Here is a 22,945-nt window from a genome sequence, read left to right on the forward strand (position 1 = left end):
AAAATTAACAAGAGGTTCTAGCGAACCAGCTGAATATCACCACTGGATTCAGTGTCAATTCTCAGTCTTTGAGATAGCTTCATATTAAAAAAGGTAAGACTGGATAATATTACTTCATGTAGCCTTTGCTTAAAATCTGAATTTTATAACATTATTTGGAAATCCTATCAAAGGAGGGTTTTTTTCTCTTTCTCCTTTCCAGTTTGTTTTTTTCATTTTTAGTTTTTACTATCTTGTTTATCTAATTTATCTAATTTTTGCAATGTGGTTTTTTTAATGGCATCCATTTTAAATAAAATAAAATGCAATTCTGTTGTTTGCAACTGTTGATATTTGAAAGACTTCTGCAGGTATATATTATTTTTTGGTATGAAACTTCAAAGTGCACCAGGAACCAACACTTTGTTCTAAAAGTCCAGCAGAAAAACAACATCAATGATAAATCCTTACTTTTTCCTTTCTCTTTCTAGTATCCTGAATAAATCTTTAAAATACTGGGGCACTCGGACGACCACATTTTCTGAAGCATCAATGTCCTTCAGGTCAGGATAGAGTTTAGTGTCAATCACCTTCTTGATATATGCCAGCCAGTCAAACTGAAAGATATATAAATGTTTAGCGTTTGGCTCTTATTAAAAAAGTTGAGTAAGTTTTCACCTGACTGCAAAGTTGAAGTTCACTAAACATTGCAAATATTTTGAACTTTTCATAAAAACAGCTGCATTTAACTGTGACATATATACAGTATTTAACTATTTTAATTTAAATTGCACCTTATGCACATCTAAAGCAGCTTTCAATTTAGAAAGATAAATATCCAGTCCGATCATGCATTATCAAAGTTTTTTCCAACCTGTGGGACCATGCTGCTGAGTTCTGAAATGTTCATTTTGTTATACATAGATTCACTGGTTCGATTCTCATGTGGAATCATTATCTGCAAAGATACATGTAAACAAATATTATGCTACTAAGAAATCCACTCTGACTCTGTTAACATCAACAGATCTTTTAATAGTTCCTTCACTGAAATAAGCAAAATTACATCAACCCTGCTGATATCAAACATAATTATTTTATAATTATATATAAACAACCACTTTTCTGTATAACTATTTTAACAATTTTCAATATAACAATTTAACAATATAATTTATGCTTCTAGTTTTTCACTTTTACAGATAACTCACGATCATTCATTTCTTGTAAAACACACACACAGAGTAATTGTCAGTTCTATATTTTATTTATGTTTATCTATAAATAACTTAAACAACAAAAGGCATACCAGGCATCCTTTTCTTACCCCCCTGTTCAGACCATTCAACCATTCTCTAAATATTTGGTTCATTTTCACTGACTTTGCTTTATTATATACAATCACATTTATCGCATTTAGTAACTTATTTTTCACATCATATTCACATAAAATATTCCCTAATTAATCATATCCACTTCATCACACATTTTCTTTAAATCAATACAGTGAACTATCTTAACTACATCCAAACATTTCTCAGTGTCCTCCTGAAAAGAAAAAATCTGGCAGCATAAAGACTCATTGCAGATCTTAAATTTTACTAATTGTTTCTCTCATTCTTTCAGTCAAAAATCTACTAAATTTACTGGCCCTTTCTACTGGCCCTTTCCACATATACACAATAAATAAATCCTTTTAAATTTTCCATTTAATCCTGCTAATTTTCTTTTTGAAAAGAACATTAATAGCATTTTCCCAATTATTAGATATAGATGCCAAATTCTCATACACATTAAAAAGAAATCATAAAGCCACTCCTTAAGTAAATTATATTCATATTTTACCTAGAGCCTTTTAATTTTTAACATTCTCACAGCTATTTAACTACTATTTTTCTTCCCTACAGCAAATGGGTTATAATTTAGGTTTGCTCTTGTTTTTTTGCTATTTATGTATAACTTGCAACCATTCACTTTTCTATACAACACACTTATCCTGAACTTTGACACAAGTAATTGTCAGTTCTGTATTAAAAGCCCTTTTATATTTATCCATAAATAACTTAAACTACCCATATCCTTGCAAGATATTATTGCAAAATGTTTGGTCAGTACATAAATGGTTATTTGTCATTTTGTAAAACATTTATTTGGGCCTTCTTATTTATATACTTTTATGCTTTAAATTGTATCCTTATTAATTAATCAGTTTTTTGCTTGTTTGTTTGTTTTATTTAAGTTCTGCTTTAGCTTCTAAGATTCCACCCTGCTTTTCCCTGCTTTATATCTTTAATATACAGGGTTTTTTCCCTGTGGCACTCTCCCTGTTTTACACTGATCAGTGCCTTGTTTATGTGTCTTTTGCATTTATTCATTATGCATTTGTATGTTATAAATGTTTGATGGAAAGTTTTACTCCATTATATACTGTATCTTGTAAAGGTATTTTTATTACTTCAGTCCACTGACAAAGAGATTTGTTCCCAAAATCAGTTTTAAAAACTCTATTATTCTGTTACTCTGTTATTCAAATGTTCTTCCAAAGACAGATAGAAGAAAATAACAGATGCAGAAGAGGCAACAACAATTAAGATGGCACACTGCTTTGTCACTGAATTACAAATCTGGGAAAGAACAGTTCTGAATGGAGAAATAAATCCAGGGTTCTTCTGAAGACTGGCTACCACAAGTGCAGCTAAAATCTATACTTAAAAGGGCACTAACCTCAGCAATTTTGATTTCTAATTTAAGCACTGACTTCATATCCAACTCTGCATGTGAAGCATTGGCACCCAAAAGGACTGAGATATCAACCATGAACTGGAACAAGGTATCTCTGTACTACAGTGGGGTAAGAATTCAGACATTAATACATAAAAAAAAAAACACCAATAGCTCAACCAGATAACACTTCTTATCTTATTTTACATTGAATAGTCTAACATAGTACATTATTTACTTATTTTCATTTTTAGTTTCAGTAACAGTATTGCATTTTGATATTATTTAATGGTAAATCTTGCTAGCAGAATTAGCATTAATATCATCACAAATATTAATTAGCATGACATTTGCATTAATCAGCACACATTGAGAAAATGGATCCTTAGCTTTCTTCAAAAGTTTGGTTTTGAAAGCATATTGAGGAACCAGGATGTGAACTTCATCTGTACTTCCTTTATTTTTCTATGTTATCAGGGAATATTTATCTACATATTCAGAAAACTAAACACAAGAAGGGAACTTGTGCAATATATGAATGATTGTAAAATTGTACTCAGCAAGACATCCTTGGTTGCAACTCATAAATCAACAAAGAAGATTGTGCTGCAAATAACAGTCAATATTGAAAAGGAACAGGGTCATGGAACAGGGCAGGGTTCTACTGATAATAAGTAACTGACATATTGGTCATGTTTATTGTTTAGAGTAGGGGAACATGTCAGAATGTGTTCAAATATTCAATTGCTATATACCATTTTTTAAATCTTCCCCCATATTACCTGCTATGTTGGGGACGATATGTAATTGCTGCATAGTTAGTAAGTGATAAGATATATATTCTCACATAATTAAGATTTTCTTTCAGCTCACTTTTCATATGATTTATGCAATTTTTAGCAGAAATATCATCTTTATACTCGGTATAGTGTACAAAATGAACACTTAGTTTCCAAGCCTGTTTTTTTGCAGATGTGCTTGGATTTCACCTCCAGAATCCAGCTAGCACTTGGGAGTTGTAATTCCAGATAGGCTGAGAAAATATCCTGAATGTGATTGAGTAAACACTCACAGATTTAGCTTCTGTGGTATTGTCCAGGTAGTCTTCCCGTGCTGATAGAGTCAGAGATGCTTGATCTAACTATATAAATAAAATAAGAATTACTATACATTAGATCTACAAAAACACAATTTGGATTGTAGTTCTATAACCAGACTTCAAAGATAAACCCAAAGATCTTAGAGAGACTACTTGTGAATAGATTTGTAGCAGTGTTGCAATACCAACATCCATTACAGTATTATAAGTTAAAGGGGATGGACAGAATTCAAAAGATATGAAAATGTCCGCAAAAGCATTCTATTTATTAACCCTGGATGTTCTGCATTTTTTACAAAATCAATAGGTAGACCTTGAGGAGTTTTAATGTTACCAAAAAAAATTGCTTCATCCCAAAAATATGAATATTTCATAGCAAGGCAACATAAGAACAATACATTTCTTCAAAAATTAAATAGAATATAGCAATGTACTTTCTGTAAAGATTATTGATAATTAAATCAGAAATGACTATAGAATGCCATCAGGAATACTGTTATTTTTTCAGCTTTTAGTCATTTACATATATACATACTAATAACCAGATGTCAGGATGTTGTTGAACACAGATGTAAAAGTTTTATAAATACTGTTAACAAAATTAGCTGAAGAGTTAATCAAATACAGATTTAAAATATGCTGTACCTTCTTGCATATGTGGTTAAGGAAGGAATTCTCTGGGGTATAAATAGCTCATGTCCATGTGGTACTACAAAATTGCATTCCTTCTTTTTTGTTTAATTTTGAATGCTAAGAGGCTATCCAAAAGCTTATCTATGTTCTCTGCATGGCTTCCATAATTGTATACATTTATATATAAAGTGAATAACTAACTAAATAATACATCTATGATGTGTTTATTATCTCTAAGTTTGTTCCTATCTTTTATACACCATTACAATCTGCATGGGCTTCTAGACATGTTTATTTAAGACAACAATATAATAATAAGAAATATGTTACAGGCCTAGCAGTGGTACATAGTCACCATACCAAATGCTTTCTGGAAATGCAGTTTTTACTAGTTTGAAGAAGACCATTAAGATGGGCACTGATTAGACCTCCAGGGAAGACTGTCACATAATGCAAGGACCACAATGAAAAAAACATTGGCTGTAATACACATGGGCCCCATCCCCAACAACTTTGTCATTGGGGCCATTAACTGAGTTTGTCAAAGAGCATACATCAGGTCATTCAATTCCATGTGAAAAAGGTCTGAAGGTACCTAACAGCCACGCCGCTATCTTAAAAGGATGACAGCAATATGAGCCAGTTATATCGAAAAAAAATTCATTGATTGTAAGAAAGATGAGCTGAGTTAGAGAGGAGCTATCTTATTTGGATTATCAATCTTGGCAACTTAGCTATTGAAATTTGATATTGTAAAATTTTAACGTCATATATCATATATTTTTAGATTGTTATTTTTGTAACTGTTTTATCTTTTTCCCTTTTTCTTTTCTGTTTTGTTTGAAAAGGCCTTCGGGCTATTCAATAAACAATACTGTATATATATAAAAAAACACAGCCAAGCCATATAGGGTTTTTCAAGATAAAACTAGCAATTTGAATTCCACTTCAACCAATGCAGAATGGCTGTTTCTTGACTGTTGTTGTTCACCAGCAAGCAGACTACTGTATTTTGCACTTTCCAGCTTCTAGAATAGATGGTCTTTAAAGCCAGTCCTGTTTAGAACACATTGCTGCAGTCCAATTGCCAGGATCTGCTACTCCAGAATAAGGACAGAATACTAAATAATAAAATGAAATTAATTGAAAATACCACTTGTATGGTTTCCTTAATAATACCTTTATGATGTGCTCATTAGAAGCCTTATCATCTGAAGCCACATATAATCGGATGAAAACAGAATTGCTATATTGTCCGCGAAGAGTAGCAAGAGTCTGGAGCATGCTGAACTTCTTTTCTGACCACAGACCTTCAGGCCCAATGTTTGATTCCAGGACAGGCCAGCGAAATGGAGAATGCTTCAGCATGTTTAAAAGTGGTTTTGCATCAGCTTTTTCTATCTTATCTGGGAAAATGAAAAAAAAAATCAGTCAACATAAAGGTCTTGCAAAAAAAATCCACTTCTAAAATCTGTATATTGATGTATGTCTGTATGTCTGTATATTGTTGTATACGTCTGCTTTCCTATCATTATGTATATTTCTCTACATCAAGTGAAATGTAGAGCCATTTCACCTAGAACCATAGATTTAGGCTAAACATAAGCCAATTTGAATAGCTTGTCTTGGCACAGAGAGCAGAAAAATGTATGTTCTTGCCATCTGTCTGTTCAGGCCTTGACTACTGTTCAGTCACTGGCAACCTTCAGAGCAAAGTCAAATCATCCAAGTTTTTGACTCAGTATGATGGATGCTCAGATTCTCCACTAGCTGGCCAGCATGCACCTGATTATGGCACTTCTGTATGGTTCTGCTAGAACCCTGATTAATACTGGCCATTGCTTTACATAATAATACATAATAATAATAATAATAAATACATAATAAAGGGCAAGGCTCTATCTCTACTTCAAGTTGCAGTTTTAGGTAACATAACAAACAGTAACATAATCTCTGGCTGTCAGACTTCACCCTCTTATTTTGAAACTAACTTACTGTTTTGCTTAGATGATTCTCAGATACAACTCAGCTATATTTGCTGACAAGAATGAAACCATGTGCAAACATTTATGTAATGTAAGAAACATTATGTAATAAAAATTTTATTACAAAGCCTATGCATAGGTCTGTCTTCCTAAATTTAAATTCTAGGCTTTATCTTCTCATCTTTGAGTTAAAATATAGTTGGAGGGCATTGGGGCACCTTTGTTGATATAAGAATTTTCTCTAGTATTTTCTCTATATTTGTTCTTTCTTCATTAGATTTTTTCTTACACTGTCTCCCTCCCCTTTCTCTCTCTGAATTTGCATGTAACAAGTTCTTCTTCTCCTCCTTCCTCTTTCTGGTCAATAGGTGTCTGAAAAGCATTTCCATTCCAGCTAAATGAGAATATCTCCTATGTTTTATGATTCACTGCTCACTAATATGTAGGCTCTAGGCTATATATTCAAGTTTCTCCTAATTAGAATCAAAAGCAATTAAATATTCATGACCTCATTCAAAGTTGAAAGTTCCACTGAGATCCAATTTTATATAAATGTGTACATTATGCAGCACTTTTCTTAATTTGAAATAAGGGAAAGATAGTTTCTACTTTTTTTTTTTAGATACTTCTACTGTTTACTTAGTTCAGGAAGTAAAAATTATAGACTACATATAGAGAGATGTCTTTTATTTATTTTTTTTGTCAAATGTTGTCTTAAATGTAAGAATTATAAGACGTAGCCCTAACTAATGGTTGGCAGAGCTAATGGATTATATTACATGAAATGGAGGAGTCAGTTAATTTTTCTGGGGTGCTAGCTAAACTAAAGACTACAGTTGTATTTCAGGACTATTTTGAATTTGTGGAAAAGTGAGAATAAATATCAATAATCTGGGCTTCACTTAATTTCTGTTGTCCAATCTCAGAAACTGTGACTCACTCATTTCTTCAACAATGCAGATTTGGAATGTGTAAATAATCTGCTTGAAAAATATGGTTCCTTCCCAAAAATGCAGTATTTGATTTATCAACAAGAAGGTGTCTTATCAGACATGTTTCAAGTGACCTAATCTCCATAATATAGATATAAACCTTTTCTTGGATAGATAGTTCAGTTTCCAAAGATTCATATATACAGGTGGAAGAAAAGAAAAAATGAAGTAAAAGAATGGTGGTATCTTTCCTTTTTGTTTTTACTGTAATTCCTCAAGTTGCTTTTGCACTGTAAAAAATTAACCCACCAAAATCTAAACATATAAACGCAAATGTAGCCAATGTAATAAGTGCTTTATGTCCAGTACCTCTCAGATCTTGCAGAAAAAATAATATTTTCCTACTTCTCTGTGGCAAAGCTAAAATTCCTGCTATTCCTTCTTCATTCCTTTTATTTTGTTTCTTCCAGAGAGTTGGTTGAGGCATCATAGATGAAGTGTTAAAACTCTAAAATTTGATTTAATATCCCTCATTATTCTAATACATCATTATTTGATATTAGTTCTTCTTCCTCAGAGTTTCTATGTGAATCAGAATCCTTCAATCTTACCTTTGTACCCCTCTAAAGCATCAATTAAATCATTTTCAATTCCATCCTAATATAACCATGAACTTAGTATGCTTTTATAATAAACCGCTTATTCAAAAGCCCTGTCTCAATCCTACTACTCAGTTCCCCTCCTGAAATTACTATTGTCAATCACCAATCAATCTGGTATTTCCTGATGTGTTATAATACATTTGTCATTGACACCATCCAGCATAACAAATGAACAATAAACTAGAAAAAGCTACATTAATGATTATATGTTTCATACACAAATATCAATAGTAGCCTATGACGTTATATAATTATTTAAGTGATATAATATTGTATAGATTGAACTGCAATCAGAAAAAAGTGCCCCATTGCACATATCTGAAATGTAAAATTCACTGCACAGGTATATTAGGACTTTGTTTTGAATTAATTTTGGTACATCCTTCTTCTCCTAATAGAGACTAACAGTTGTGCACCATATAGTTTCTAACACTATGGAAATAGTTACTCACTCTCATTCATACATGAAGAATAAAGTATCTTGGCCTTCTGTACAGCTTCATTGTCTCGTCTTTTGCTAAGCGGTTTTTCAAGGAGAGCTGTAAAGAATAGATTTTTCCCCCAAGACATTTGTTATTATTAGAAAACAGTTCAGAATCCTCAATGTAGATAAGATACCTGAATTCGTGGGAATATTTGTTTAGATATTTAGATTGGCTGCCATGGACATTTTTTGATTGAGGGACTTAGAAAATGTTAAACTACAAGTGTTAGAGTTGCATTGAATATTATACTCTGTTCTGGAATGTCATCACTGGCATTTGAATGAATATTAAACACTGAAGAGAAAGGCTGAATAGCTCTCTCCTATTCTTGGTCAAAAATGGGAATTCTAATACATTCTTGCATCGTAGAATACTCCTATTCAAAATTCTAGTAGAGCCAGCAACAATTATATAACATCAGATACATTTTCACCTTTTATTTTATTGATAAGAAAGTGATGATGTTGGGATCTTTTGGGGAAAACTCTATGATTCTATGATTATTCTACCCAAATTATAATTAAATATTGCTCTGTTTCTTATATTGCATCATATATTGCATTTATTATATGAAAGGTTAGATTCAAGAATTCTAATTGCATAATTAGAAATGTAAAAGTCAATTATCTTGTTCCATTTCTTTAGCTGCCACCTTAATTTCCCTGAAACCATTCTAAATATTCTGGGGAGGGGGTGGGTTATTTTTACCTAGTTATCTATAACACATTCCAAGTCAATTGACTAAAGCCAGGATTTACCCAGAGCTGGGAAACAGGAAATGGAAACAGCAGGTGCCAAAGTTGGTATTTAAGAGAGCTTCAAAACAGTGAAATGTCATAATTTGTCTCATGAGTCATTTATGCACTCCAATGCAGGTTCAAGGGGTTTATGCTCTCTCACTTAAACTGTCGAAATTTTGTAAAATTTTCTACATTCAGAGAATTTACCTAATCCTGCCAAAAAGGCAAGGAGACATCTGTAGATGACTTAGAAAGAGAGAGTGTGTGAGACAGTCAGTTTAATCTAGCAGTTAAGACACCAGCTAGAAACCAGGAGACTATGAATTCTAGTCCTGCCTTAGAACTGAAAGCTGGCTGGGTGACTTTGGGCCAATCACTTTTTCAATTTCTGTAACAATGGATCGATCAACACTTGGTTGATCTGTTAAAATAAAAAGTGGACCTTGCACTTGGACAATGCTAAGGAGAGAGGGAGGGAGGGAGGGAGAGAGAGAGAAACACAAACATATATACACACACAATAAAATATAGTAGATTCCTGTTCTTTTATACTTTATACTTTCTCTCACTCCTGTTTACTTCAAAGGTTTATTGTTAGATTATTATGGAAAAAACCATGGTTCCTTGATCATAAAATATATGTAATCAATAATAATCAAGACAGCTTCCATTTTCCTTCATAATATAGCTACTTCTCAAAAACAACCGTATTCAGTATAAGAATTGACTTTTTTCCCTGAGTTGCTATTTCTCTACTTTAAATTGCATTGTTCTTTCAATTTGGATCTCAGATGAATTGGATGGAGCCAAGGAAGGGAAGAGCCCTGTCCTATGCTGCAGATTGTCTTACAAAGGTACAGTTAGAATCGACATCATCGGTTTAGGATATAAGTCTAAATAGAATATACTGTTATCCTAAGAGTAAATAGTAATATCCTATTAAAATGAAGTCTATCCTCCACTAAAAGCTAAATACTCCTACAGGATTATTTTCTCTCAGAAAAAGAACTGTTTTGAAACTAACTGTATATTTGTGGTAAAGCCTTACCTCTAATCTTACTTGCTATTTCTAGCCCCTGCCACTTTCCCAGCCTACAATCATAGTTTCACGCTAGGTTTCATACCCTTCAACTTCCTTCACAAATTAAACTTCTTCCATTTAATTTATGAAGGGGGAAAAAATCCTACCTATGAAAAGTCAGACCTAAAATACTTTGATTGTGTTCTTGTCCTATCAAGAGTAGAAGTGGGTGAGGTGGAGTGATGATATTGCTCTTTCTGAGATTAAGCCAATTTTCCCCCTCTCAAATCATGTCCCCTGAATCAATATTACCACTCTTTCTTCTGTTCAGTAATTTTGAGTCTATACTTTGAGGATATTTGCATTGCTTCTGCACTGGTTTCTTGATGCCATTTTTATTTGGAAGAGGAAGTTGTTTTTGGCATTAATTGTCATTCCATATGATTACAACACTGGAAAGTTATTGACAAACCTCCCTTACATCTATGAATCAATATATTTTGAGAAAATTTGGGTTGCCATATATTCATAGGTTGTATAAACAGAGGCATCGAATCAAGATCATGTGAAGTATTACTACCACTTTATAAAAACCTAGTAAGACCACACCTGGAATGTTACCACCAATTTTGGTCATCATACTATAAAAAAGATGTTGAGACTTTGGAAAAAGTTCAGAGAAGAGCAATTAAGATGATCAAACGTCTGGAGACTAAACCGTATGAAGAATGGCTGCAGGATTTGGGTTTGGCTAGTCTAAAGAAAAGAAGAATTAGGGGAGACATGATAGCAGTATTCCAATACTTGAGGGGCTGCCACAAAGAAGAGGGGGTCAAATTATTCTACAAAGCACCAGAGGGTAGGCCAAGAAACAATTGTTCGAAACTACTGTAATCAAAGAGAGAAGCAACCTGGAATTAAGGAGAAACTTCCTAACAGTGAGGACAATTAACCAGTGGAACAGCTTGCCTCCAGAAATCATGGGCACTCCATCACTGGATGTTTTTAAGAAGAGTCTAGACCCCTGGTGGCGAACCTATGGCACACATGCCAAAGGTGGCATGCAGAGCCCACTCTGTGGGCACACGCACTGTTGACCCAGCACAGTATGCCATAGGGCAGGCATTGGCAAGCTGTGGGTTTTTTTGTCCCTCCACTGTGGCTCCCTGTTGGGACCCCCTTGCCCTCCCCTCCCCTCCCAGTCACCCCAAAAGAGACTTTGAGGGCTGAACACTGAGAGGCATGGATTTCCTCCATCTTCTGCATTCCATCCCACGCTGAGGCGAACCAAACGGGCCAGGGTATCCATGCCAAGCTGCCCCACCAAGCCCACTTGCAAACTCCACCGAGCACAGCTCCAAACATTCAGCTTTGCGTCCCTCCTGGCCAGCACCAATGCCACGGCGGGGAAGGTGTATGCCCTGCCTGCTCCGCTCTTGCTGGCCAGAGGTGGGGCTCTATGCCACTGCCTCCCAGCTGAGAGCCACATTTGTTTGCTTGCTGGTCACCTCTGAGGAGGGAGCTGCACTCAGGTTGCCCGGGCCTCCACAGCGGGGGAGAGAGGGGGAGGGAAGGAGGGTGTCTCCCCAACAGGATCCAGGTTAGAGTTGCCTTATTTTGCATGGATCTCTAATGTTTGGCTTTGCCTTCCAGCCTCCACTCCTCCTCCACAGCCCAAGTGGTTGGATTCACATGACACGTGAAGCTGGGCAGGAGAGCAGGGATAGATAGATAGATAGATAGATAGATAGATAGATAGATAGATAGATAGATAGATAGATAGATATGAGAGAGAGAGACAGACAGAGAGAGAGAAAGAGAGAGAGGGTGAGACAGAGGGAGAGAAAGAGAGGGAGGGAGGGAAAGAGAGAGAGAGAAACAGAGATAGAGAGAGGGGGAGGGAGGGAGGGAAAGAGAGAGAGAAACAGAAAGAGAGAAAGAGAAAGAGACAGAGATAGACAGAGACAGAGAGACACACACAGAGAGAGACAGAGAGCAAGAGCAAGAGAGTGAAAGAGAGAGAGGCAGAGAGATAGAGAGGGAGGGGGAGGGAGGGAAAAAGAGAGAGGGGAGGAAAAGAGAGAGAGAAACAAAGAAGGGGAAGGGAAAGAGAGATAGGGGGAAGAGAGAGGGAAAGAGGGAGGAAAAGAGAAATGATATTACAAATGTTTTTCTTTTTTATTGTTGCTAAACGCAATATTTCAAAATCAGGAAAAAAATGAAGGGGCATAAAAGTGCATTTATCACGTTTTTCTTAGAAAAATTAGCTGAACTCTGCCTTGTTTTTCATTATTTTAGGTAGTAAAACCTCATTATGCAAGTTAAATTGCCCTGTTGGCACTTTGCGATAAATAAGTGGGTTTTGGGTTGTAGTTGGGCACCCAGTCTCTAAAAGGTTCGCCATCACTGGTCTAGACAGTCACTTATCTGAAATAGTATAGGTTCTCCTGCTTGAGCAGGAAGCTGGACTAGAAGACCTCCAATGACCCTTCCAGCTCATTCATTCTATTCATAGGAGTAAAATGGTCACAGAAAAGAGGCAAAGAAGGTGAAAACTGATGCAGAAAGCTGGGAAACAATTGTTTAGTAAGATTTGAATGTGTGGTACACATCTTTTACCTTAAAAGCTAAATATACAACTTTGGAACAAAACACAGAATTTCAATTTTCTCAGAGTAGTGCTGTACCCAGTGTGCCATCTGCTGTGCTCGATCCTGGATAACCTCACCTGTAGCAGACTTCAGAGGGGCAGATTTCTTCTGTGTTGGACCTAAGGCCTGCTTGATGCCATCATACATCCCCTTGATGTTGCCTGTGTCAGCTGCTATCTGGATCCGAGAGCACAGCTGCAGCCAATAATTGTTAGCACATCTCCTGGAAGTCTGTTGGACTTTGCTATGAGCAGCTCCCAGAACCTGTAGGTTGCGCTCACTGGAAGAGACTTTATATGCAATCAGATCTCTTCTTTTTTCCTCGATGGCTGGCGTCAACTCCTCCAAATGGGCTTCAAACCAATCTGCTGTCTTTCTGATCTCCTTACCAAATACTGACAAGGTAGTGTTATAAACAGCATTCTTGAAATATTCCCATTGTTCAGCTGCATTTACTTCAGATGGGCCTGGGAGAGTTTCCTTGAGTGCTTGTGCAAATTTCTCCACTTTGCCCTGATTGCGGGTCTTGGTGATGTCAATTCGTGGTCTTCCTTTCTTCTTCGAGTGATTCAATCTCTTTGTTTGCAGTTTTATTCTGCTACACACCAAGGAGTGGTCTGTAGCACATTCAGCACCCTGATAGCTGCATGTGATTGTAATATTGGGGAGGTTGGAGCACCTGGTAAGAATCAAGTCGAGCTTCGATCTTGGATGTCTCCAAGACACTCTGTGTTGAGGCTTTATTTTAAAGTATGTATTGCTAACACAAAAACCATAGTAGCAGCAAAACTCCAACAGGCGTTGGCCATGTTCATCTTCCCGACGCCGAACTGACCTAAACAAATGGGCCAAGAACTATAATCAACTCCAACTCTGGCATTAAAATAGCCAAGGATAAACAGTGGTTCTTTCTCAGGGATTTTCTTGATAGTAGCAACCAGATTGTCATAGAATTTGTCTTTGGATTCTGCTGAAGATGATAATGTCGGTGCATATGCGCTAATAAGAGTAACCAGCCCTGCTGATGAGTGGAGTTGCAAGGACAGAATTCTTTCACTTTCTGCAGCAGATGGAGTAATGGATCCTAGTAGGGTGTTTCTGACAGCGAAGCCAACCCCATATTCCCTAGACTTGTTTGATTGTTTTCCCTGCCAGAAGAACAAGAAGTTTCTCTCCTTAACAGATCTCGAGTCTAACAGTCTTGTCTCTTGAAGGGCAATGATGTCCATCTGCAGTCTGCTCAACTCCATCAATGGCAGCTGTCTTACATACATCATCTATCTCTTGTAAATCGTCAGAAAGGATGATCAGAAACTGCTCTCCTTCTATGAGAGCAGTTGAAATATAACATCTCTATCTCTGCTGTGATTGCTTAAGAAAGGGGAGAGCAGTTGAAAAATCAGTTAGCTAAAATCAGTTACTTTCCCCCAATTTTTCTTTCCTTAAATAAAATCTGTAGTGCTTGGGAAACTTATTAGCGGAACAAAGAGCTAATTTCATCATATTCTTTTCTATTAGCACTTCTCTAGAAATATACAAATCATACAGGCAAGTACAAGTTATCCTTCTTTCTATTCCTACAAAGTTTTTAGAAATATTTTCAACTACATTAGTTAAACACTGCTTTCTATAGGCTGTGTCATGTATCTTACTAAGCAAGTTCAAGCAAATAGATTGAACTTGATATCATGTTGTAAAAGTGTATTTATTTATAGCTACATACTGGTCGCCAGAAGTTCACCAGAAATAACTGTGTCTCTCTCATTGCCTATGTGGTTGATAGATGCAAAAAGGGAGAGCCTATTGGTGCTGATAAACTGCACCAATAATATTAAAATTATAGTTACAGGCATATCAGTATATGCAAAATGTGCACACACCAAAGTTCAACAAAACAGTCCAAAGCCAATACAATCAATGCATTTTCAAATGTACTGTACCTTGAATGTTCAACTTCAATTAACCAAACTAACCTTATATTATTGTACTAACCTTGTATTATGGTACTAGTAATCTGCATTTACCACACCCAATTTGCATTATAAATCCTTCAGAATACTGTGAGTACTTTGACTGTACTACTAGGCTTCTGACTTTTTTCTACAAAAGCTGAACTGAGATCCAGAACAGCTCCCTACATTCATTGCATATTGTCTGCTGCTTTGTCCTAGATATATCCTTTTGTTGATAAATTTGAAAATATGAAAAAACCCTCAAGAATAATACTTGGAAGCTGCAAAACAATTTTTTTTTCTGAATTCAGGAGAAGACTTAAAAATAACAGCAATTGAAATGGTCCTACTTCTGATGTCAAAACATTTTGAACATCTTTGGCAGCACATGGTTGATCTTGTTGTAGCTCAGAAGTTAAGAGGGTCAAGCCTGGCTAACACCAGTTGAGGAGCAGTCAGGGATTATCAGAACAGTACATTAGCCTGAAAACTCAAGCCATCTTGATCCATCTCAAAAAAAGTCAACAGCAAACTTTACATAATATTATGAAGAAAAATAAATCTACAAAGTCACTGGAAGTCTTTCTCAGTTTAAAAATGTTATCTTTTTAATACTAAGCAACTTTGCATTTTATGTATCATTCTATCCTACATAGATCAAATGCAAGACACTTTGTGAATGCAATTTATCTAGAGTGAAATTACTTTTTACTTTGTCTGTAATAAGACTTGGCATAAAATTCCATTAAAAATCCAATCTAAGAAAAGGTTAGGCAGATTTTTCTGAGTCTGGACTCAATTGTAGAACACTACTGCATTCAGAAGGGTCCATAATTTGGTGCCAGGATCTTAAGAGTCAAGATTTACATCTTGAAGGAGGAAGGAAGGAAGAAAGGAAGAAAGGAAAATTTGCCTGTCTGATCCCTCAAAGAATAGTTAATGTAGATAATACTGAGATCAATGGACTAATAATCTGTGCCCTTTTCAAGCAAGTTCCCATGACCCTTGTTTTGTTCAGTGATGAGTTGCTAAAGTAGGATCTACATTTTTTAGAAAACCTCAAATTTAGGGTTGTGGCTTCCCCCGCCCCACAGGAACTCATGGCTTGACAAACACAGAGACTTTAATTATAACATTGCAAGAGTACACTAGTGCATTCCAGAAAGGATTATAGTCCAAGCTCCAGAAACAAGGAGATGCTAAAGACAGACATCTGGAGTATTTAGGAACACAGAAAATGCTAAGTATATACTTTGCTTGCTGAAAATAAAAATGGAACCACAACTCTCTAAAATTAGGCTCAACATTTTTATTCTTGTGCTGGTCCCTTCTCCACAGCTATGGGAGGGAGGGAGGGAGGGAGGGAGGGAGAGAGGGAGGGAGGGAGGAAGGAAGGAAGGAAGGAAGGAAGGAAGGAAGGAAGGAAGGAAGGAAGGAAGGAAGGAGTCTTAAATAGGGGTGGGTTCTACTTGCCTTTAATCACAATGGGATTATGAGCGCTTGCTTCGCTCGTGCACGCGCCTTCCTTCTGCACATGCACAGATTGCTTCTGATGACGTCAGGGTCAGTGGGCAGAGCCTCCCACTGGTTTTACTACCGGTTCTATAGAACCGGTCCAAACCGGGGGCAACCCACCATTGGTCTTAAACCCCGAAAAGTCTTAAACATTCTTTAAAAGGGAAAGAACCTATTTTCTGAAGGTTGTTTCTGATTATTCAATTTCCCAATATCATGCTTTTAGTAACCATTTATTTAAATTTATAATACTGTGTTTTGCTAACAGTGATTTCTTTAAAGTTCAGTTCCCTTTCCATGAGAAAATGGAGAATCTTACATTTTACATTTTTATTTGTAAAATAAGATTGAAGATGAGATAACATGGTCTGGTCCCAAATGACACAGATTTTGATACTTGGCAACAAAATCTTTGTAGTTTTTTTGGCAAGGTTTTTGGATGTAGTTTGCCATTGCCTCCTTCCTAGGGCAGAGAGAGAATCATTGGCCCAAGGTCACCCACCTGGCTTTGTGCCCAAGGTAGAACTAGAATCTATGTTCTCCCAGTTTATAGTTTCAGTTTCTTTTGTTGTTGCTGTTAGTTGCGAAGTCGTGTCCGACCCATCGCAACCCCATGGACAATGTTCCTTCAAGCTTTCCTGTCCTCTACCATCCTCTGGAGTCCATTTAAGATCAAGCCTACTGCTTCAGTGACTCCATCCAGCCATCTCATTCTCTGTCTTCCCATTCTTCTTTTGCCCTCAATCTTTCCCAGCATTAGGCACTTCTCCAGTGAGTTCTTCCTTCTCATTAAATAGCCAAAATATTTTGAGTTTCATCTTCAGGACCTGGCCTTCTAAAGAGCAGTCAGGGTTTATCTCCTCTAGGACTGACCAATTTGATCGCCTTGCAGTCCAAGGGACTCGCAGGAGTCTTCTCCAGCACCATAGTTCAAAGGCCTCAATTCCTTGGCACTTAGCCTTTCTTATGGTCCAACTTTCACAGCCATACATTGCAACTGGGAAAACTATAGCCTTGACTATACTCACTTTTGTTGTATCTGATTTTTTGTATGCTGTCTAGATTTGCCATAGCTTTCCTCCCCATGAGCAAGCGTCTTTTAATTTCTTGGCTGCAGTCCCCATCTACAGTGATCTTGGAGCCCAGGAAAATAAAATCTGTCACTACCTCCATTTCTTTCCCCATCTATTTGCCAGGAATTGAGAGGGCCGGATGCCATGATCTTAGTTTTCTTTATGTTGGGTTTCAAACCAACTTTTGCATTCTCCTTCTTCATCCACATCAAGAGGCTCTTTAGTTCCTCTTCATTTTCTGCCATTAAAGTGGTATCATCTGCATATCTGAGGTTGTTGATATTTCTCCCAGCAATCTTAATTCCAACTTTTGATTCATCTAGCCCTGCCTTTTTCACGATGTGTTCTGCATATAAGTTAAATAGGCAGGGCGACAGTATACAGCCTTGCTGGACTCCTTTCCCAATTTTGAACCAGTCAGTGATTCCATGTCCAGTTCTCACTGTTGCTTCTTGACTCGCATATAGGTTTCCCAAGAAACAAATAAGATGGTCTGGTACTCCCATCTCTTTAAGAACTTGCCACAGTTTGTTGTGATCCACACAATCAAAGGCTTTAGCATAGTCAATGAAGAAGAAGTAGATGTTTTTCTGGAACTCCCTAGCTTTCTCCATGATCCAGTATATGTTGGCAATTTTGTTGCAATATTTTCAGGATCAGACTCAATAAAGATAATAAGAATTAGAGATTTAAATATATTTCTCTTTAATAATAATAGGCATTCTATATTCGCTGAATATTCAAGATAGAAGCAAAGAAAATGGTGAGGGTGGCTCCTTATATATACAAGGGGTGGAGCCAGGAATGGGAGTGGTAAATTATGAATACATTAAAATCCAAAGAATAAGTTAACCCCTGATGTCCCATATATACATTATTTACACAATAGAGAATAAGGCATTTACATCTGACAAATCCCCCTCTAAATGCCGGTTCGCTATACAACACCAATTACATTCAGATTCAGGACAATATAATACATACAATTTAGAAGTTAAATATTTGTGCTGTTTAGAAGGTAAAGGCTTCGTTAATATGTCAGCTAATTGTTCAGAAGTATCACAATGTATTGCTTTGATGAATCCATCTTGAGACAATTGTCTCACGTGCTTAAATTTTATATCAATATGCCTGGACCTTTGTCCAATGGCATCGGATCTGGATATTTCAATGGCTGCTTTATTATCTTCATGCACAACAAAAGGTAATGCAGGTTTTTTCCAAACATCTGAGATCAAGTCATTGAACCATACAAGGTTATTTGCAGCTTTGGATAAACAAACATATTCCGCTTCTGTGGTTGAAGTGGCTACCAGTTCTTGTTTACCAGTGTACCAGTAAACTGGACAATCATTCAATAGAAAAATATAACCAGAAGTACTCTTTCTGCATGATGTATCACCAGCCCAATCTGCATCCGCATAACAGGTAATTTTTGGTTCTTTGTCATTATTAGGTTCTAATACTAAACAAAAATCTAATGTACTTTTCAAATATCTTAGAATTCTTTTGACAGCTTCCCAATGATACATGGTTGGTTTGCTAACATATCTTGACAATAAATTGAGAGGTAATGCAATATCTGGTCTGGTCCAATTAGATATATAAAGGAGTGAGCCTATAACTGATCTGTAAAATGTATTATCTTTAAATTCAGGGGAAGACTCATCAGTGTTTCTAAGGAAATCAGTTTGCATAGGAGTGTCACAGGTTTTGGCATTGTTTAAATTACATTTATTTAGAAGTTCAATGATCTTATCTTTCTGAGTAAGTTTGAATCCCCTTCTAGTTTTGTTAATTTGTACACCAAGGTATTTATTCACTTTACCTAGAGATTTCAACGAGAAATGTTCGTTTAACTTATTTACAAAGATTTCTCTGCTCTCTTTGTGTTTTCCTATATATAAAATATCATCCACATAAATTAATACAAATTCAATGTAATCATCACTCTTTTTTACAAAAAAACAGTTATCAGCAGTGGTAGCGTTGAAATCCATGGTCTTTAGTACTTTTACCAAGCAATCGTACCATCTCTTGCCAGATTGCTTTAATCCGTATAGACTCTTGTTTAATAACCAAATTTCATTCTTATTAGTGTATTGACTATGTGGTGCTCTTACATATATTTCCTTATCTAGTTTTGCGTGTAAATACGCAGTCTGTATGTCATATTGAAATACGTCCAGATTGAGTGCAGATGCTACTACTAGAGCTGTTTTAACACTCTCTGTCCTCACCGTGGGGGAGTATGTGTCAGTATAGTCTTCTGGATATTTTTGTGCATAACCTTGTGCAACTAGTCTAGCCTTGTATAAAGTATTGCCTCCTTCTAGGTTCTTAATTTTATAAATCCACCTGGTACCTATAATTGTTTTATCCTTAGGTGCGATCGCAGGAGTGAATACATTTAATCCTTGCAAACTTTCCATCTCTTTTTTCATAGCTAGTTCCCATTTTTCTCTTTCTTCACGAGGGAGTTTTAATACTTCCTCATATGTATTAGGTGTTATTTGTTCTCCATTCATATGCATTATGTAATCTTTGTATTTACTTGGTATTTGATTTCTATTGTTTCTAATAGCTCTTTCAGGTTTGCTATGGTTGTCGTGCAAATATCTAGCTTCCTTTTTTGTTAATGTGTCTGTCTTTATTTTATGCTGACTATTTGTCCAAGTTTTGGTTTTGTTCTTATTTTTGTTAATGTTTTGATTTTCTATTGTCCCTTCCTCGCAAGATATCGCATCTTTGCATTTATTTGGAAATATTTCATTAAGGTGCAGTTTAGACCAATTGGCCTGCTCATGGAACACAGCTGTTCTGGAGACTATAAATTTGTTATTATTATCAATGAATCTGTACCCTTTGGTTCCAGTTTCATATCCCATAAATCTTAATCTTCTGGATACGTTTTCTCCCTTTCTCCTCAACTGCTTAGGTATGTGCACATCTGCAGTGACTCCAAATATGTGCATGTGTGCTAATTTAGGTTTCCTATTGTACATCACCTCATACGGTGTCTTATTCACAATACTGGACCAGGTTCTATTTTGAGTGTAATTTGAATAATGTAGGGCTTCTGACCAGAATTGTTTGCCTAAACCAGCATCCTCTAATGTGCATCTAATCATGGTTTGTAGTGTGGAATTCTTTCTCTCTGCAATCCCGTTTTGAAACGCAGAAAATGGATTGGACGTGAAATGTAGCATTCCCCTATCCTTTAACCATTGGGAGAATTCTTTAGACATGAATTCACATCCCCTATCTGTCATAATTTGTTTTATTTTGATATTATGTTGTGTTTCTATGCGTTTGTAGAATTCCTTAAATTTCTGAAAGGTTTCATCCTTGTGCTTTAATGTGTAAACAAAACCATAGCGACTATAATCATCCACTATTGTTAGAAAGTAACGTTTTCTATAGGTAATTGATGGAGTTAATGGACCAACTAAATCCATATGTACTAAGTCAAAAATATTGTTAGTTGATCTGTTAGATTTTTTTGGTCTGGGACTGGTTTTTAGTTTGGTGGATTTACATACTGAGCATTCCAAATAATTATCACAATTTTTTATTTTGACACCTTCTGCGTGTTCAGTCATTTTTTGAACTACAGGAAAGCTTGCATGTCCTAACTTCCTATGTAAGATGTGAGCACAATCATCATGAATTGGTTTACCTATTTTTGGTTTCTTCTCATTGTGTGTATTTTTGTGATCATGAGGTATTTTACATTCATCATTGTCACTGTTACTAACATTTTCATCATCTGCTTCAATACAATCTTCCATATTTGAATCAATGTTATGTAACCATCTTTCTTTTGTTATCAGATAGGGTAGACCTCCTTTTATCATCACAGTGCCTATATTTGTTTTGTCCTTCTCTAAAGTTGCTTTCCCCTTTGAGAAAACTATATTGATGTCAGAATCTCTGCTTAGTTTTATAGCACTTAGTATGTTATGAGGTATTTCTGGGATTAATAATACCCCCTCTATTTTACCTAAACCAGGCAAGGTCACATTTCCTCTGCCTAATACTTGAACCTTTTCTTGATTAGCTACCTTTATCACAAACTTATCTTCTGTAAATGAAGATAATATACTTTTGTTGTTAGTGGTGTGATTGGTTGCACCAGAATCAATAAGCCAATTATTGTTCTCATTTTGTTGTGTTTTGGTGCTTTCTTGTTTGTTTAGTCCATTTAGTGACCCAGATTTTCTCTCTTTTGAATTTTCTCTACCCCCTCTACTTTCTCTGTAATTTGGTGGGCTTCTATATTTGTGTCTATCTGTGGAAGACTGTCTATAATTGTATTTGCTCCTATATTCTGGCCTATGTCTCTCCCTTGAGACTTTGGGACAGTCTCTTCTACTGTGTTCCCTGGACCCACAATTGTGGCATCTAAAGGCTTCATTATATTTTTCTTGGAAAGCTACTTTCCTAAAAGATTTGTGTTCTGTTTGATTATTGGAACGATTTTTTCTTGAATTGTCTTCTGCTATCAATTTGTTAGATAGACTTTCTATGGTTAAATATCCTAAATTAATAGTATCTAAGTGTGACATAAAGCTATCCCATGATGAATCAAGTGAATTGATAATAACACTTTTCATTGTTTGATCTGAAATCACTTCCCCCCTCAATTGCAGCTCAGCTCTTATTTTGTTTAGAGATATCAAATGCTCACTTATAGAAACCCCTGGTTTCACTCTAGAAGAAAAGAAATCCTTAGACATTCTTGTAGTTGTAGCTACGCTATCGCTGTGAAATAGATTAAACATGCATTGAATTATTTCTGACACAGTTAGGTTTGATTTGATGCTATGATACATTGCAGGAGACACGCTAGATATTATTATGAAAAATGCTCTATGATGTAAACAATCTATTTTTAAAGTCCAAGGTCTTCTTGGAGGACTAGTTATAAAGAATAGTAAATTTTCTTTCATAAAGACAACCTGAAGTTGTTGATACCACTCTTGTAAATTAATGCCATCAATTCTAAGTTTTGGGAAGTCACTGGGTAAGTTCCCCACATTATTTTGTCCATTACTTACAACCTGAGGCAGTCCGTGGTCTCGCAAGTGCAGGAAATTACAGAACGGCATGGGGATGCTCGCAACGAGTCTGCGCGGTTCTCTGGCTAGTTCAAGTCTTTCGGGGCCGTCTACGTAGCTTTGCACATGCGCGTTGCTCATTTCTTCCTTGGCGTCGTCGTGGAAGGTTCTCTCCATTTCAGCTCTCTCGTTCCGCTCCTCTTCAGATGAGTCGGTCTCTGGTTCGGTTTTAGGGGTTCTGGTGGTGGCGACAGCTCTTCTCTTTCTTTCGTGTGCGTTGGCACTTGATCCGGTCTGCGGTGTAGGACGGAATCGGCATGGCTCTCTGGGCTCAGGTGTCGTCGCCTTCGAAGTCAGGATGGGAGCGTGCAGGTCTCGAGTTGTCGGTTTGATCTCTTGCTTCTTCGTTGGTGCCTTGGAAATTTTCAATCTTGGCC

The 22,945-nt window shown here is 36.3% G+C and overlaps 1 protein-coding gene across 1 annotated transcript in view; it reads right to left on the minus strand.

The window, feature by feature from the left end:
- PHEX (phosphate regulating endopeptidase X-linked) overlaps nucleotides 1-22,945 on the minus strand; it is a 294,767-nt gene that overhangs the window by 225,956 nt on the left and 45,866 nt on the right. The window contains exons 4-9 of the mRNA XM_070943250.1: nucleotides 8,464-8,550; nucleotides 5,612-5,838; nucleotides 3,773-3,841; nucleotides 2,704-2,820; nucleotides 854-937; nucleotides 451-596 (exon numbers count right to left, since the gene is read on the minus strand). Coding sequence (XP_070799351.1) covers nucleotides 451-596; nucleotides 854-937; nucleotides 2,704-2,820; nucleotides 3,773-3,841; nucleotides 5,612-5,838; nucleotides 8,464-8,550 — 730 coding nt within the window. The remainder of the gene's footprint in view (nucleotides 1-450; nucleotides 597-853; nucleotides 938-2,703; nucleotides 2,821-3,772; nucleotides 3,842-5,611; nucleotides 5,839-8,463; nucleotides 8,551-22,945) is intronic.

Source organism: Pituophis catenifer, unplaced genomic scaffold (genome assembly GCF_029215685.1).
Source record: "Pituophis catenifer annectens isolate HBS135680 unplaced genomic scaffold, rPitCat1.0.hap2 SCAF_4, whole genome shotgun sequence".
Classification (NCBI taxonomy): Eukaryota; Metazoa; Chordata; class Lepidosauria; order Squamata; family Colubridae; genus Pituophis; species Pituophis catenifer.